This window comes from Galleria mellonella, unplaced genomic scaffold (assembly GCF_026898425.1).
Source record: "Galleria mellonella isolate WM207_F2 unplaced genomic scaffold, CSIRO_AGI_GalMel_v1 utg6432, whole genome shotgun sequence".
Classification (NCBI taxonomy): Eukaryota; Metazoa; Arthropoda; class Insecta; order Lepidoptera; family Pyralidae; genus Galleria; species Galleria mellonella.
Genome location: NW_026442136.1, coordinates 121,552 through 137,037, shown reverse-complemented (window position 1 = coordinate 137,037; position 15,486 = coordinate 121,552). Strand labels below are relative to the sequence as shown.

The 15,486-nt window shown below is 35.4% G+C and overlaps 1 protein-coding gene across 1 annotated transcript; it reads left to right on the top strand.

The window, feature by feature from the left end:
- The first annotated feature begins 8,070 nt into the window (after positions 1 to 8,070).
- LOC128201928 (trypsin 3A1-like) lies at positions 8,071 to 14,628 on the top strand. The gene is made up of 8 exons (XM_052900352.1): positions 8,071 to 8,211; positions 9,551 to 9,605; positions 10,045 to 10,210; positions 11,274 to 11,437; positions 11,941 to 12,048; positions 12,556 to 12,701; positions 13,515 to 13,623; positions 14,285 to 14,628. The coding sequence occupies exons 1-8, from the start codon at positions 8,161 to 8,163 to the stop codon at positions 14,437 to 14,439; spliced, it is 954 nt and encodes a 317-aa protein (XP_052756312.1). The 5' UTR covers positions 8,071 to 8,160; the 3' UTR covers positions 14,440 to 14,628.
- The last annotated feature ends 858 nt before the right edge of the window (positions 14,629 to 15,486 follow it).

Here is a 15,486-nt window from a genome sequence, read left to right as displayed (position 1 = left end):
AAACTACGCAACGGATTTTGAAGCGGTTTTTTTTTAATAGATAGAGTGTGTCAAAAGGCAGGTTTATATGTATAATACATGCATAATATTGTAGAGGAACACTGATAAATTTAGAGGTTTCTAATGTGATGTCGTAAATAAACACATTTTTTATCATTTCACCCGTGCGGCCGGGGCGGGTCGCTAGTATAGGATACTTTAAATACTGATGCATCGCGGACAAATCCGCGGGAAATAAATCTTGTCTTACCTCCTGTCTGTAAATAAATGCATATTTATTTTACAAGTGTATATCAGTTTAAATCCTCATTTTTTATTTTCTCAAATGGAAAGTATTTAAAATAGAATCCACATTATATGTGTTTTTTTTTATTATTATTTGCTCTTTTTATATTTTTATAATAATTATACATTTGACATTTATGTCAGTTTAAAAATAGAAAATGTCAATTACGATATTAGAACTACTCAAAGAACTATCTATAGTTCTAAGAACAAGGAATTAAATAGAAGGAATGATAAAATAAAAACTGTAAATCATATGGTTGCCTCATTTCTTTTTATGCAAATATAATTAGTAAAAAGAGGACGAGGGATACACCATCAGCTGTTATTTTTCTCAATTCATAGCAGGCTAGTGTATGTAAAATTTTTGTTCATTTACATTACTAGATTATATATTCGACACAGTTTATGTAGAAAGTATGCAAGCAAGTTTTATCTGAATTTGGTAGGGTTATACGGCCGTATAACATTGTTTATAACCTATGTTTTTAATCTATGTTTTTTACCAATATTTAGCTTCGGTACGATTCTTTATCTATATAAAATATTTAATTTTTAAAAAGTTTATAAACAAGTCTATATGAACAAAGACGATTTTTAATTGAATATTAATTATTTTTAGTTATAATTTATATAAGAAAAAGCTATTTCATGTATTAGGTAATTCACAGATAAGTCAACAAATGTTATTTTGTCCTTTACCATTTAAAAATATAAAAATGCAATAATATCATGTTTTTAAAATTATTTTTAATTACATAAAAAATTCTAAAAAAATATAATAGTATTTTAATTATTTATTTAAACAATAAAATGTGATACAAAAGGCAGAATTAATGCTATAGACATTCTGTACCAGTCAAACTTTAGGATGTGCAGAATTGCTCGATGACGGTTTAAAAAAAATAGAATTACATATTTATATTTTAGTATAATTTTTTTTTATTATATTTATTTAAAAATAATTGATATATCACCAGGCGGAAGAGTTGCCAGGCATCAAGATATTCCACTACTGCGGCGGCCTCAACTTCGCCAGTAAGAACTTATTCAGATCGACTCTCTTCCGTAAAATTGGCTACATGAAGCCAGCCGAGCTCTCCCACGACGAGTAGACAACAACTGACTAGAAGCGAGTCGTACGAATGGGACCCTACAATTGGGAGTAGAGTGAGTATTAATATCCTTAACAGACTTTAAAAAAAAAGAAAGTATATTAATAACAACCGTGAAGCAGTTGTGTTTGCATGGCTATGTTTCGGTTTGAAAGGTGGGATATGGCGTGAATTTACTGGATACAGAGGAATAACGCCTGAGTCCTCAGGAATAGCAACGCATTGGGGGTATCATGAGCGAAACAATATACTCTATTTATGTCACGGTACTGCTCGCACATGTCTATAAACGACGGTTACCCTTTCCATCAGGTGGGCCGTCAAGCATTTGCCGTTCTAAGTTGTATAAAAAAAAATTATATTTTCAAGCGACTTAAAAAAACCACCAGAAGATGTAAATTGTAAACCAGAAGGTGACTTTAAATTCTATTTTCTTTTGATTACCAATATTTTTGCAATCAAAAAACGATCAATTCGGATTGTCTAGTTTTCTAGTTCACATTACGACTCTGCTAAGTTCAAGAACTAGATGGCGGTGCATCGCATTTCCGCTAATATTTGTTGTTCGTCCAATCACATCTTCGGTACAAATTGATAATTAAATAAAATTATATTTTATGCGGAGTACATAACGACGATAGTGGACGCGAGCGCATTGTCGTACGTGGATGCGCCAGGCATCAAGACGCTGGTCTCCATCACCACGAGCTCGTCGCGAGCAATATCACGCTGCTACTCGCCGGCGCCAATGGTAGAAACCACCAGATCTCCCTTTTACCGCCCTTCCCTTCTCCCTTACCCATTTCTCTGCTCCTCCTCGCGTATTTTCTCACTCCTTTGCCCATTGCTCTGCTCCTTCTCATCTATTTCTTACTCCCCGTACTCATTTTCACTCTTCCCCTTCTATTTCGTACCTACTTTAATAAACTTGGCCCTGTAAACTATCATCCGAATTGTAAACTTTGTTTATCACCTTTGTGGTATACAAAAAACCTATCTTTATCCCGTAATTTCGCTCGTGGTCGCAAACTACCTTTCTTACCTTCAAAGAATGAGTTATCAGATGCAAAAATATTTTTTAAATTCGCCTAATTGCTCCATAAATAGGCGTGTTCAAACAAACAAACTCTTTTGCTTTATACTATAGTAGTACAGATTTGTAAAAGACTACAATGTTTTTGTTTAATATAAAAAAAAACTTCCGGGTCCAGTTCTAGAAATGATGAGAGATATAACTCTCTCGAAACAGATCGACTGCAACTGGACACATTCCCAACCGTTCACGACGCGGTCGTCTACTACAAAGTGCTGGAGGCGAAGCGACACGACGTCACCACCACCGTCACTATGACGTGACAGCGGAATGAAGCAATCGGTAGAAACAGGTAGTAGAAATGGTAGAAATACATTATTAAGCTACGCTCACACTGACGTGAAATTCGCGCGGGACGCGAACGCGAATACGCTTGTGTGGCAGCCACTTTATTATTGATGGAACTATATTCTTGGCTTTTCCAAGTTCCGTATATCTTAATACTAGCTTTTAGTTTAGAATAGAAAACACAAAAATTGTTCAGCATTTCATATAGGAATACAAAAAAGAAAAAAAAAACGTTTAAATTGTTTTGGAGTTCCATTACAAGCATACAATCAAATATTCCCTCATTTGTAATATTAGTACAAATTTATTTTTATTTATTTGTAATATATATGTACTGCATTGTACTAGATGACTGTTACCCCTTAAACTATATAGATAGAGTATCTCAATAAAAATACTTCGCCAAAACAGGTCAACTTTTTTTTATCCAATTGTTAATAGAGTTACCATAAAAAGTAGCACATTGTTTTTGTTTAAAAAATGTATCAAAATTCAATCAGCCAAGATGGCATTTAGCTGACTAAATTATAACCTGTTGTTAACACTCGATGCTCTATCTATATATTCTAAGTGTTAGTACGTACTTAAATACATTTTTTCATATTCCATTTTTGGAACTTAATCAACGTCAATTATTTAATTGAAATATAGTCATTACTTGCAGCGGCCAGCAACTGAGGCATTGATGGATGAACGTGCAAATGTGGGCCGAGGCGTAGCCGAGGCATACATACGTGAGTCCATCAATGACTAGTTGTGGCCAAGGCTTGTATAGTACTTTTTTCAATCAATGCGCGGAAATCAAAAACACAATTTTTATTACATGTTGGATACGAAATAATTAACACCATTTGAAGGGAGTATTCTACCAGTGTCGATTAATTATTTACACAAAGTAATTTATTAATACTCGCTTTAAAACATAAGTTAGATATTGTGAATGAATCGTGTCCCACGTCCCGCGCGGTTTCTACTAATTTGAAGCTTAAATTATTATCCAAGAGTATAAAATAAATTGATTGTCTTTTAAAGACGAACACTTGTTAGAAATGAACATGGTAGAAATTGGTAGAAACAGAATTGTTCTTGCAATTTATAATTGACTATAAACTACTTCATAAGAGATGGCTATTTACGCAATCATTTAGGTAAACTATGATATTTTCTTATTACCTCAATGTTTCCATCAATTTACACACGGCCAGTGTAGCTCGACATAATTTTCGTAGTTTACTTTAGACTATTTTAACTACCAAATGGTAGAAATTTATTTAATTAAAAATTAAAGTTGTATGACCGAATTTAATACAAATATATAAGGACAATAAATGGCAATAATGATATTTATATAGAAATAAAGTAGTAAACACTTTATTTTTGTAAAATCGAATATAAATGTATGAAAAATTCTATTAATTATATTTCGTCTAAGTACTTAATGAGTACTTAAGTATTTATTACTTTAAAAAATAGGAGAGCGACCTATGAGTGATCACACTTTTTATTTATGTAATTTTTTTTTTTATTATATTTGTTATCCGTTCAGATATAAAAAAAATACCTATAACCCTTTGCCTTATTTTAATTAATTTATTATTGAAAAAAACCTTTCAATGTTTATATAGGTATTGGAATTTTAGCTTACATATATTTAGTAAAATATATGTACCTTTGGATTAGGTAAATATAGTAAGTGTAGATTTATAGACAATGCATTTAATGCGAATTCCAATATTTTAGCTATAACCAGGCTGTGTCCTGTATATTTTTGTTTATATATTTTCCTATTATATTAACAATAGATATGGAGGTAACAATAAATTTCATTCAAATCTCATTCAAATCTGTTCAGCCATTTAAGTGTGATTGAATAACAAACATAGAAGCATCTTTACAAACAATTATATTTATAACATTTATAGGATAAATTCAAATACAATTACAGATACAGGTATGTTTAAAAGGGTTTAAAAAAATCTACCAATCATTTTACGTATTACTAAAATTTATATTGTACTAACTAGTTGTTCGAATATTGTATTTCTTTATTCTTTCTTTCATTTTTTATTCTTTATTGTACACAAACATAATGATAAGAACAAAGATATTTAAACGTAATGTGACAAAGGGGAGCTTATCTCTAATGAGAGATTTCCTCCAGCGAACATTTTCAAGTGATTTAAATTGTTATTTAAAAAAAAAAAAGTATTTATAATTTATTTCAATAAAATTTAATTAAAAATGTAAATTAATTTATAATTAGTCGACCATAAGACGGTCTGCCGAGGAAAAGTTCTTGAGTGGCCACCTCGTATGGGCAAACGTGTATAACGACCCTCCACTAGAGTAAAGTGACGACTTCAAATGCATTGCAGAGAGTCAGTGGATGCAGGTGACTCAGGTCCGTTACTTATTGCAGTCTATGGGAGAGGCCTATGTCCAGCAGTGGTCGAATAATAGCTGAGATGATGAGGATGGTCTGCTGATGTCCTATACTACAAATAAATGTCATATTAATTGTTTGGATGTTTCGATTAGTAACAAATTTCATTTGGACAACAAAAATTGGTTATTTTCATTAAATTATATTGAAAAGAACATATAAATAATATGCACCTTAAGATGCCTAGATTGTCCAATTTCGATCAAACATAACAAAAGTTAAGAATTTTCTCGTAAATTTAGCCTAAAGTCCAGTGTTGCTATAACAAAATTTTATTAATATACCATGTACTTTAACTGTACTTATTTTTAAATTAATTTTAACATGACTGCAATATTGTTTATTGTTTTAAAAATGTGTAAATAAAATTATTGTAATGGAACAATGACATAGGTGACAGAATTGTGATTGTCAGCTGCCATTTTATTTGGTACGCAGTGTCTCTCAAAGTTCACATCGTTTTGATGTACGCATTTTAATGGATTCACAACACAGTGGTGGATTTCCCAGTGATTACTGAACATTAAATATTTATTTTTATACGACCAAAATTATTTTATTCTATAATATAAATTGACACGAATTATAATTACTGAATTCCCTTTTTTATTCAGGGCTGCCAGATTATATAAATGAATACGACTTGAATATAATTTTAAAGTCTTTTTTAGTCTCATTAAATCCTGAATTTTTATGTTTAATTGAAGACAAAATCAAAGTATTTTAAATGAATTTTAAATGTCAAATATCAGTTCGTGAATCGGAACGTATTTAGCAGAAATGGAAGTATTTCTACCATAAATAAAAGCTGTGGTAGAAATACAGCGTTTCTACTAAATATATGTATTTTGTTACAAATATTGTGTAGTAATTAATCAATATTACATATGTGTCAGTCTTTATAATATTTATTTATTTATTTATAGGATAACCAACATAAGATACAACTAAAGATTTTAATACAATACACTGGCAGATTAGATCTTACTGTTCTTACATTTATAGGCAACCACAGCATGCCTTGTGTTTGAAAAACATTAAAATATAATTAAATTATTAAATGAGTAAAGATATTAACAATATGAATATGAATAATAATATAATATAATATAAATAATCGAAATTGTATTTAAATTATTATAAAATATAAATAAATATAATGTAATGGGGAGGTACATCAACATGTTAATTTAGTCATGAATTCAATATATACTGGCAACTCTTACTTATAAAGTACTTGGTATCATATTTATGTATATATGTATATATATACCTAGTTTTTAAGACTATTGTGATATTTTGTACCTACAATATGTACTTAGTTGTAAAAATAAAACAATTACATTTTGCACCGTTTTTTTAATACTCTACAAAACCGTCACCAAAATCTACCAAAACTGGGTGCAGGGGATTGTTGGTAATGGGAAATAGCGGCCACATCGCTAGCAATAAACCCCTGGAAATTGGGTTCATTCCTGGTCTTCTAGAATCACGAAGAATCAACTAAATAACAAACTTGTCCTCACCTTCCATCCTTCACTAGTATCCCACCAGCGAAAACCAATTGCGCAAGCGGAAATTACAACTCTCTAATTATTAATATTAATTTTCTTCTGCCAGAGATATATATATATATACTATACATAAGTCATCCGCATGGGTACTTCTGCCCTACTGGTTTTTACGCCGTAAAGCAGTATTATTTTAAAGTGGCAAACAAGCTGACAGCCCACCTGATGGAAAGTGGTAACCGTCGCCTATAGACATGAGCAGTACCATGAACATAACAGAGAGTATATTCTTTTGCCCATGATGCCTCTGTACCCTGTAATTTTATTGCCACATTTTTTTTTTTAGCAACTTAGAATGGCAAAAAAGCTGACGGCCCACCTGATGAGAAGTGGTAATCGTCGCCTATAGACATGAGCAGTACCATGGATATAACAGAGTATACTGTTTCGCCCATTATGCCTCTGTACCCTGTAATTTTATTGCCACATTTTTCTTTTAGCAACTTAGAATGGCAAAAAAGCTGACGGCCCACCTGATGAGAAGTGGTAATCGTCGCCTATATACATGAGCAGTACCATGGATATAACAGAGTATACTGTTTCGCCCATGATACCTCCCATGCGTTGCCATTCCTGAGGACTCAGGTGTTATTCCTTTGTACCCTGATTACAGGGTACAGAGGGTATGAAATTATTCATTACCATATTTCAGCGTTCAAACCGAAACACAGCCATCACAGGGTAAGGGGGCGTAACACCATATGCATCTTGTATGTGGGAAGGGAAGCTTATTCAATGTACATCAAAATTATTGCATGACAAATCTATTTAAAAACGTGCAATTATATGTAAAAGTGATTAAATATTATCTAATACCTATATTGACAACGATGCATGTACTCGTATATTTTTTTTTGATGGGTGAAAATGGTATGGTAACCCCGCCTGCGCTAACGAGATACGCTGGCGGAGCACCAGTGAAGGGTGATAGATGAGAATGAAAACAGGCCAGTTAGCACATCATGATGAATTCATCAGGAATTAACCATGACAGTTTCCAGGGGGAACCGCGAGGAGGTCGACCTGGTTGGGTATATTGCTAGCAATGGGATTCTCAGTCTCCATTACTAACAATCCCATTCCCCACACAATTGCAATTTATTTATCTTCTTCACTTTAAACTCAGCTAAAGGCAGCTTGAATGAATTAAATATTATAATGGATAACGTAATACCTACCGGGAATGATTTGGCCCTATCTTGGACATTCACGTCGTCAGTAATCTTGATAATCATTATTAATTGGTTCTTCTCCATAATACCTGATAATGTTCACGCTAAGATTATGTCCGTCTGCTATAATCCTTATTAATTACTAATACTGTAATGTGGAATTCACTTGTCAGTCTACGGTGAACTGTGAAATATGCAACACTTGTACGTGGTCGGTCTCCTACTAGCCCTGGGATATGTCCAGGTGAGTTAATACTATTTGTATTATAAAAGCGAAATAAATGGATACATGTTTGTCACTAGACGCTACTGGCATTACTTTGCTACTGGCCGCCCTAGACGGACGTTTGTCGACCAAATAGGCGACGTGCTGAGGAAGGGCCAAATTAAAAGTACCCGTAACCGGCGAGCGTGTATGAAAAGATTGATGAATGTGGAGGAAGCGAAAGAGGTTTGTTTGAATCGAAGCATTTGGTGTTCCATTGTTTCTGCCTACCCTAATGGGAGACAGGCGTGACAGATATGTATGTATGTATGATTGTTACTCTTTCACGCAAAAACTACTGTACAGATTTGAATAAAATTTTCTTCACGAATAGGTCATATCCTAACTTAGAATATAGGATGCTGTATGTATCGATTCACATGAGTTAGTCGAAGTTAGTCTAATATTGATGCATGTACTCGTATATTTTATTTTTTTTATGTGTAAAAATGGGTATGGTAACCCCGCCTGCGCTAACGGGATACGCTGGCGGAGCACCAGTGAAGGGTGATAGATGAGAATGAAAACAGGCCAGTTAGCCCATCATGATGAATTCATCAGGAATTAACCATGACAGTTTCCAGGGAGAACCGCGAGGATGTTGACCTGGTTGGGTATATTGCTAGCAATGGGATTTTTAGTCTCCATTACTAACAATCCCTTTCCCCCCGTGATGTACTTATTATTATTCGAATCCAATGCGTGTTACAATACCGTAACAAAACAAACGTACAAATTGTTATTATGTCTATTGCATGTCTAATTGAATGAGTCACACAAGTCCCGCAAATTGAATAACTATTTAATTTACATAATTGGATGTAACTCCATATGCACTCAACGATGACAGATTTTATATCGTGCCTCCGATCGAACTGTTTATAATTGCTCCTCTCCATCCAAAGGTTGCCTGGAAGAGATCGCTCTTAGCGATAAGGTCGCCCATTGTTTTCTCACTGTGATTATTTCTTGTAATTGTTTATATTTATAATAAGTTTACTATTGTAATCTTTTGGAGGAAACAATAAAGAGTATCTATCTATCTATTTCTAGTAAACTATAAAAGTTTCTGACAATAATATTTTACACGCTTTGCTTTACCTACATTTATGGAATTCTTTGTAAAAGTAGGTGTTCCACCCAAGAGGTCTTTGCGGATTTGCCTAAATCAGATAAATGTTTACTCATTGACAGATATCAATTATAAGTAGTGTAATTATTTAATTATCTACAGACAATTAATCCGGCGACCTTATAGATTATAGATAACATAATTCGATAGATTATGTGTTAATTAAAATAAATTAATACCTTTCAGGGCGAGCCAATACGTCAGCCAGCCGAACCTGCCTACATCGAGGATGTTCGTAGCGGTATGTAGAAACTTCTAGAATACTCTCCTTATTAACGATAGCGTCTACGGTCCTACAACTAACTAAAGTTTTTTTTTTATACAACTTAGAATGGCAAACAAGGCGACGGCCCACCTGACAGAAAGTGGTAACCGTCGCCTATAGACATGAGCAGTGCCATGGACATAACAGAGTATACTGTTTCGCCCGTGATACCCCCCATGCGTTGCCATTCCTGAAGATTCGGGTGTTATTCCTCTGTACCCTGTAAATTCACGCCATATCCCGCCCTTCAAACCGAAACACAGCCATGCAAACACAATTGCTTCACGGTAGAAACACGATAGGGACAGAGGTACCCAAGCAATCGACTTTTGTACAAAGTCTCTCTCAGAAATGATACATTTACCAAAGTAATATAACTAAAATTTTGGATGAATCAATGATATTTTTCTCGCAGCTTCCAACTCCAACTCCCGCATCGTGGCGGGATGGGAGGCTGAGGATGGCCAGATTCCCCACCAGGTGAGCCTGCGCATGGTGAGCGGCGCCGGCGGCGTCTCCTCCTGCGGGGGCTCCGTTATTCACAACAATTGGGTCATTACTGCCGCCCACTGCGCTAGCAAGTTAGTATTGTATATTTTATGACCCATCCGTCATACTCGTGAACTGGTGGGTTTTGTAGATTCAAAAATACTCCAATTGATTATGACTTGTATCAATATGAATCGAAAACTTCCTTTTTTTTGAATGAATGAATGAGTATACTATATTTGCATTATACAATATAGGTAATAAGCAAGACAATTAATAAATGTAACGATACAGTTGTATAAGTACAGTAAGGCGGTCTTATTACTGAGAGCGATCTTTGAAAGACAACCTTGGGGTGATGAACTAATTGTTGTACAAGTAGGTATGATAGTATTGTATAATTTAAGAAAGTAAAGCATTAAGGAAAATAATTACAAGTACCTATTATCAATTTTTTTTAAATAAAATCATTAACTATAACATAAAATAAATATTTATATAAATAGATAGGTAAAGAATGCCAATTTATCAAATAAAAAATCAATCAGATAGAAAGAAATTAATCTCATCTTCGGTTTGAAGGGTGGGATATGGCGTGAATTTACTGGGTACAGAGGAATAATACCTGAGTCCTCAGGAATGGCAACGCATGGGGGTATCATGGGCGAAACAGTATACTCTGTTACGTCCATGGTACTGCTCATGCCTATAGGCGACGGTTACCACTTTTCATCAGGTAGGCAGTCAGCTTGATTACCATTCTAAGTTGTATAAAAAAAAAAAAACTTTCACTTGTCGCTTGAAAGCATCGATGGATTTGAAATTAAATACGCTTGAAAAAAGCTTAAGTGTCCAGTTGTAGCTTACTTGACAACTTGATGTACCGTGTTAATATAGAGAGTTCCCCCTGGAAACTATCATGGTTAATTCCTGATGAATTCATCATGAAGGGCTAACTGGCCTGTTTTCATTCTCATCGATCACCCTTCACTGGTGCTCCGCCAGCGTATACCGTTATCGCAGGCGAAGTTACCATACCATTTTCATCCATCAAAAAAGAAATGAGAGGCTCGACATTTATCATAGTTTTTCGAACCAATTTCTAGATTTCTATTTGTAAAATATGCAATCACTGACAAAGCATTTTCATTTCAGCCGCTTCACATTCGTGATCCGCGCTGGTCTGACCAATCTGACTCGGCCACAGTACTTGATTGAGAGCACGCGCGCTTATCTGCACCCAGCTTACATCGTGGGCGGCCCCGTCCAGACTGACGACATTGCATTGATTGGAATCGACAACCCCATACCTTACGGCCGTAAGTTTCCATATTGCATTTTAATTCCACTACTTCCATAACGTAATTCAATAGGTAATTGATGACAATGGAATGGTAACCCCACCTGTTACATCAAAATTATTTAAGATCGCAAACGACATGCTTTCTCACTGTATTGGGTTGACTGGAAGAGATCTCTGTCAGAGTCCACCCTTACTCACAACGTTTACAAATGCAATATTATATTATATACATGTAATTTACAAGTGCAATAAAGAACAAAGAATAAAATCTTCTGACAATTTAGAGACTGAAAACTCAATATATACAGTTTTGGCGTATATAAAGTTATAACTGGAATATATTCCAGTCATGGGACTAGCCGTTTAAACAGGAGCATAGTTTACTCTCATGTCTTTGCACAAAACATGACCATGGGCACCAAGTAAATCTGGAAGGGGGGAGTAGAAGCATTCGGCACTCTCTTAAAATCTTTGGTTTTATACATAAGGAGCTGCAAACAATGTAAATATCTCTTGCAGCCTACGTGCAGCCATGCCGCCTTCAGAACAGCGCCCAGCGCAACCTGGACTACACCGGAGTGGTGCTCACTGTCAGTGGCTACGGACGTACTGACGACCCGTGGAACGGTAAATATATATTTATACAATTTAATATGGCAAATAAGCTAACAACTCAGTTGAACAATTTTCAATACTGGTTAAAGCCGGCTAGAAGGATCAAATTCTTCTATTAGTTCTTTAAGAGATCAAGAGTAAGTAAAATTAAAGAAAAAGAAAGGAATGCAAGGTATAAAGGTTTAAATTATATGCATGTAGATTTATTTTGGCTTTATACTTGGTTTTGACTTTTTACTTTGATACACTTGTCTATATTTTAACGTATATTATAGTCACATATCAAAATAAAGGAAGAATAGTGAAATGATTGCCATAAACAATATTAATAAGTCTTGATCATAAATAGAAGTAAAACCACTGTTTGATATGATCAATCATATGTGATGAAATGAACAGATGGGCATCACAGACTCTTCTATGAAACACGTGGTGGTCATACGTTGCCATTCCTTAGGTCTAAAAAGTTATACCTCCATACCCTTATTGGGCTTAACATATCAATATTCTATCACACAGGTGGCACAGTGTCAGAAGTTCTCCGCTGGGTATTCCTGAGAGGCATCTCCAACGCGGAGTGCCGCACCTGGTACTCTGGTAACGTCGTGCAGGACAGGACCATCTGCGCTGAGTACTACAATGACACCGCACAATCTTCCTGCCAGGTAAACTAATATAAGCCTATTAAAAAAAACGGGTAAACAATTAAAATGCTTGATTATGAAGTTCTCTTTTATCACATCTTATCTGTATGAAAACATTTGTGTTTTCCTACTGATAAGATTTTTTATACCACTGAGGTGGCAAACAAGCATACGGCCCACCTGATGGTAAGCGGTTACCGTAGCCTATAAACGCCTGCAATACCAGAGGTATTACGCGCGCGTTGCCGACCCTGAAGAAACCTCTTTACCCCCCTTTTGAAGAACCCCATGCTGTAGTCTTTCGGGAAAACCTCGGCAAGGAGCTCATTCCATAACCTGAGTGTTCGTGGGAGAAAGCATCTCTGAAACCGCGATAAGATGTGATAAAGAAAGAAAGACTAGGAAGATAAAGAAAGACTAAGAATGTCAGAAGTGCAGAAACAAAAGAAGATAGAAAATCAATAGAAAAACATAAATAGCATATTTTGATGGCCAGTAATATACCACACCTAGATTATTTTTTTCTTGACAATCGACATCCTTGCCGTGTAGTTCCAGCATAGCATAGGCCGCCCCATCCATTCCCGAGGTTTTTAAAAGAGGCAACTAAGGGAACTTAATCGTCAAAGGAAGGGCAGCAGCATCTTAAAACACTACTGTAAGCCAAACTGCGGTTGCCAATCCGCCTGCCAAGTGTGGCAACTACAGGCAAGATAATTTTTTTTTTGTAATTTAACGCTCTATTAATTTACGCTAGTGATGTACCAGTAAGGGATGATAGGTGAGGCTGAAGTCAAATCGGTTAGCTCATTATTATATATTTATTGTCTCCAGGGCGACAGCGGTGGTCCTCTCACAGTGGTCGACGAGGATGGTCAGATCACCATGGTGGGTATTGTGAGCTTCGGTTCCTCCGCCGGCTGCAACAGTCCGTTCCCATCAGGTAATGTTTAATTTATGGTTTTATTACTAAAAAAAATATGTATTTTCTTTTCTGCCACCAAGCCACCTACATGACTATACTTCGGATTAAATGATGAGATATAACAGTGGTATTACAGGGTGCATAACATCTTAATCTTCAGAAATGGCAATATTTAATATGTACGCCATAGTGTACACTGTTAAATCCAAGGTGCTGTTTATGTCTATAGGCATTAGTTACCACGTTCCATCAGGTTAACCCTCGACTTATTAGCCATTCCAAATATACAATTGGCCGTGTGGTCCCAGCATAGAATAGGCCACCCCTTTCTTTCCTATGGATGTCGTGAGAGATGACTAAGGGAGGCCGAAACATGGGCAGCAGTGTCCCTCTTAAAACATCTCTAAAGCCTAACTGCGGTTGCCAATCCGCCTACCAAGCATGGCAACTACTGACAAACCCCCCAAGGGGGAGACTTATGTGCAGCAGTGTTAATTACAATTAAACGCTAATATGATGATGATGAATTTGGAAAAAAAATTATTGGTTATTACCAATAATTTTTTGCAATATTTTGGGTGCAATATTTTGCACCCACAATCGTCCAAAAGTCATTCTTTCCCCTATTTATTAGTCTAAGAGACAGCAACCCAATTAATAATGGGCCATTTCATTCCAGCGTACGTCCGTCCCGGTCACTACCACGAATGGATCGCTGAAGTGACCGGCATCAACTTCGACTGGAGTTTAGATGACGCAAAACTCAAGCCCATCAGTCTCGAACTTCCCGCCGAGCCTAAACAAATCGACACACCCATTGTAGTCGATGCATAGACGAAGCAAACACATCACGATGCAAATGTTCTCATTTTATCATATTAAAGCATATTTGTCACATTACGAAGCAAATGTGTCACAGTTGGTCCTGTTATGAAGCAAATATGTCATATTTGGTCATTTACGAAGCAAATGTGTCACATTTTCATTTTTGTTTGTCGACAATCGTGTTCACTATATAGTTCAAATAAATTAATTAGATACAATAGTTAACTTGTGTGTTTCATTAAACAGTAGCTATTTAGCATTGAAAAATACTCATCCCGGAAGATACTAAAAAATAAATACCTCGGTGGTGTGAGAGCAAGTTGGTTTAAAAGAAAATATTGTAATATGTAAGATGTACTGCTCATGTCTATAGGCGACGGTTACTACTTTCCATCAGCTGGGCCGTCAGCTTGTTTGCCATTCTAAGTTGTATAAAAAAAATGTAAGATTGAAAAAGGGTATGCTACATTAGTGCGGGTATGTGGATAGGACATTATATAAATAAAGGAAGCAGATACCGGATTAAAACTAAACTAATATATGCGGCCCTTTTTCGTACGGATGGATATAATTTTCTAAAATAATATACAGCCTATGTGGTATATATAATCTCATCATATGCTTTAAACATTTCCGAACGCAATATCCTTCTACCCTCCTTACCTATCCATATTTCCTATCAAATCTGGGATCACATTGGGGGGTAGATGGACAAAATCAGTCTATAATCCAACTGCGTGTCGAGCTGATCAAGTTCCGCTAAGATCACGAAAAATCTCCATTAGTTGCGAATTAATCAATCAGCCGCGATCTCCGCGCAACATACAGTGGTACTTAAGCAAAATCAACACAAGTGTTGGATATTTAGAAGAGAGAACGAGAACGCGTACAAAAGACCTACACGCGGGGACTACGTGAACCAGGTTTGTCCTTTACCCTTCTTTATATCCAACGCTATGTATAAGTCGTTTATAATGGGTTGAGTAATTTTTGAAATTATGCATTACAAACATTATTTGTTTGTAATGCATAAACTCAAAAACTATAGTCAATTTT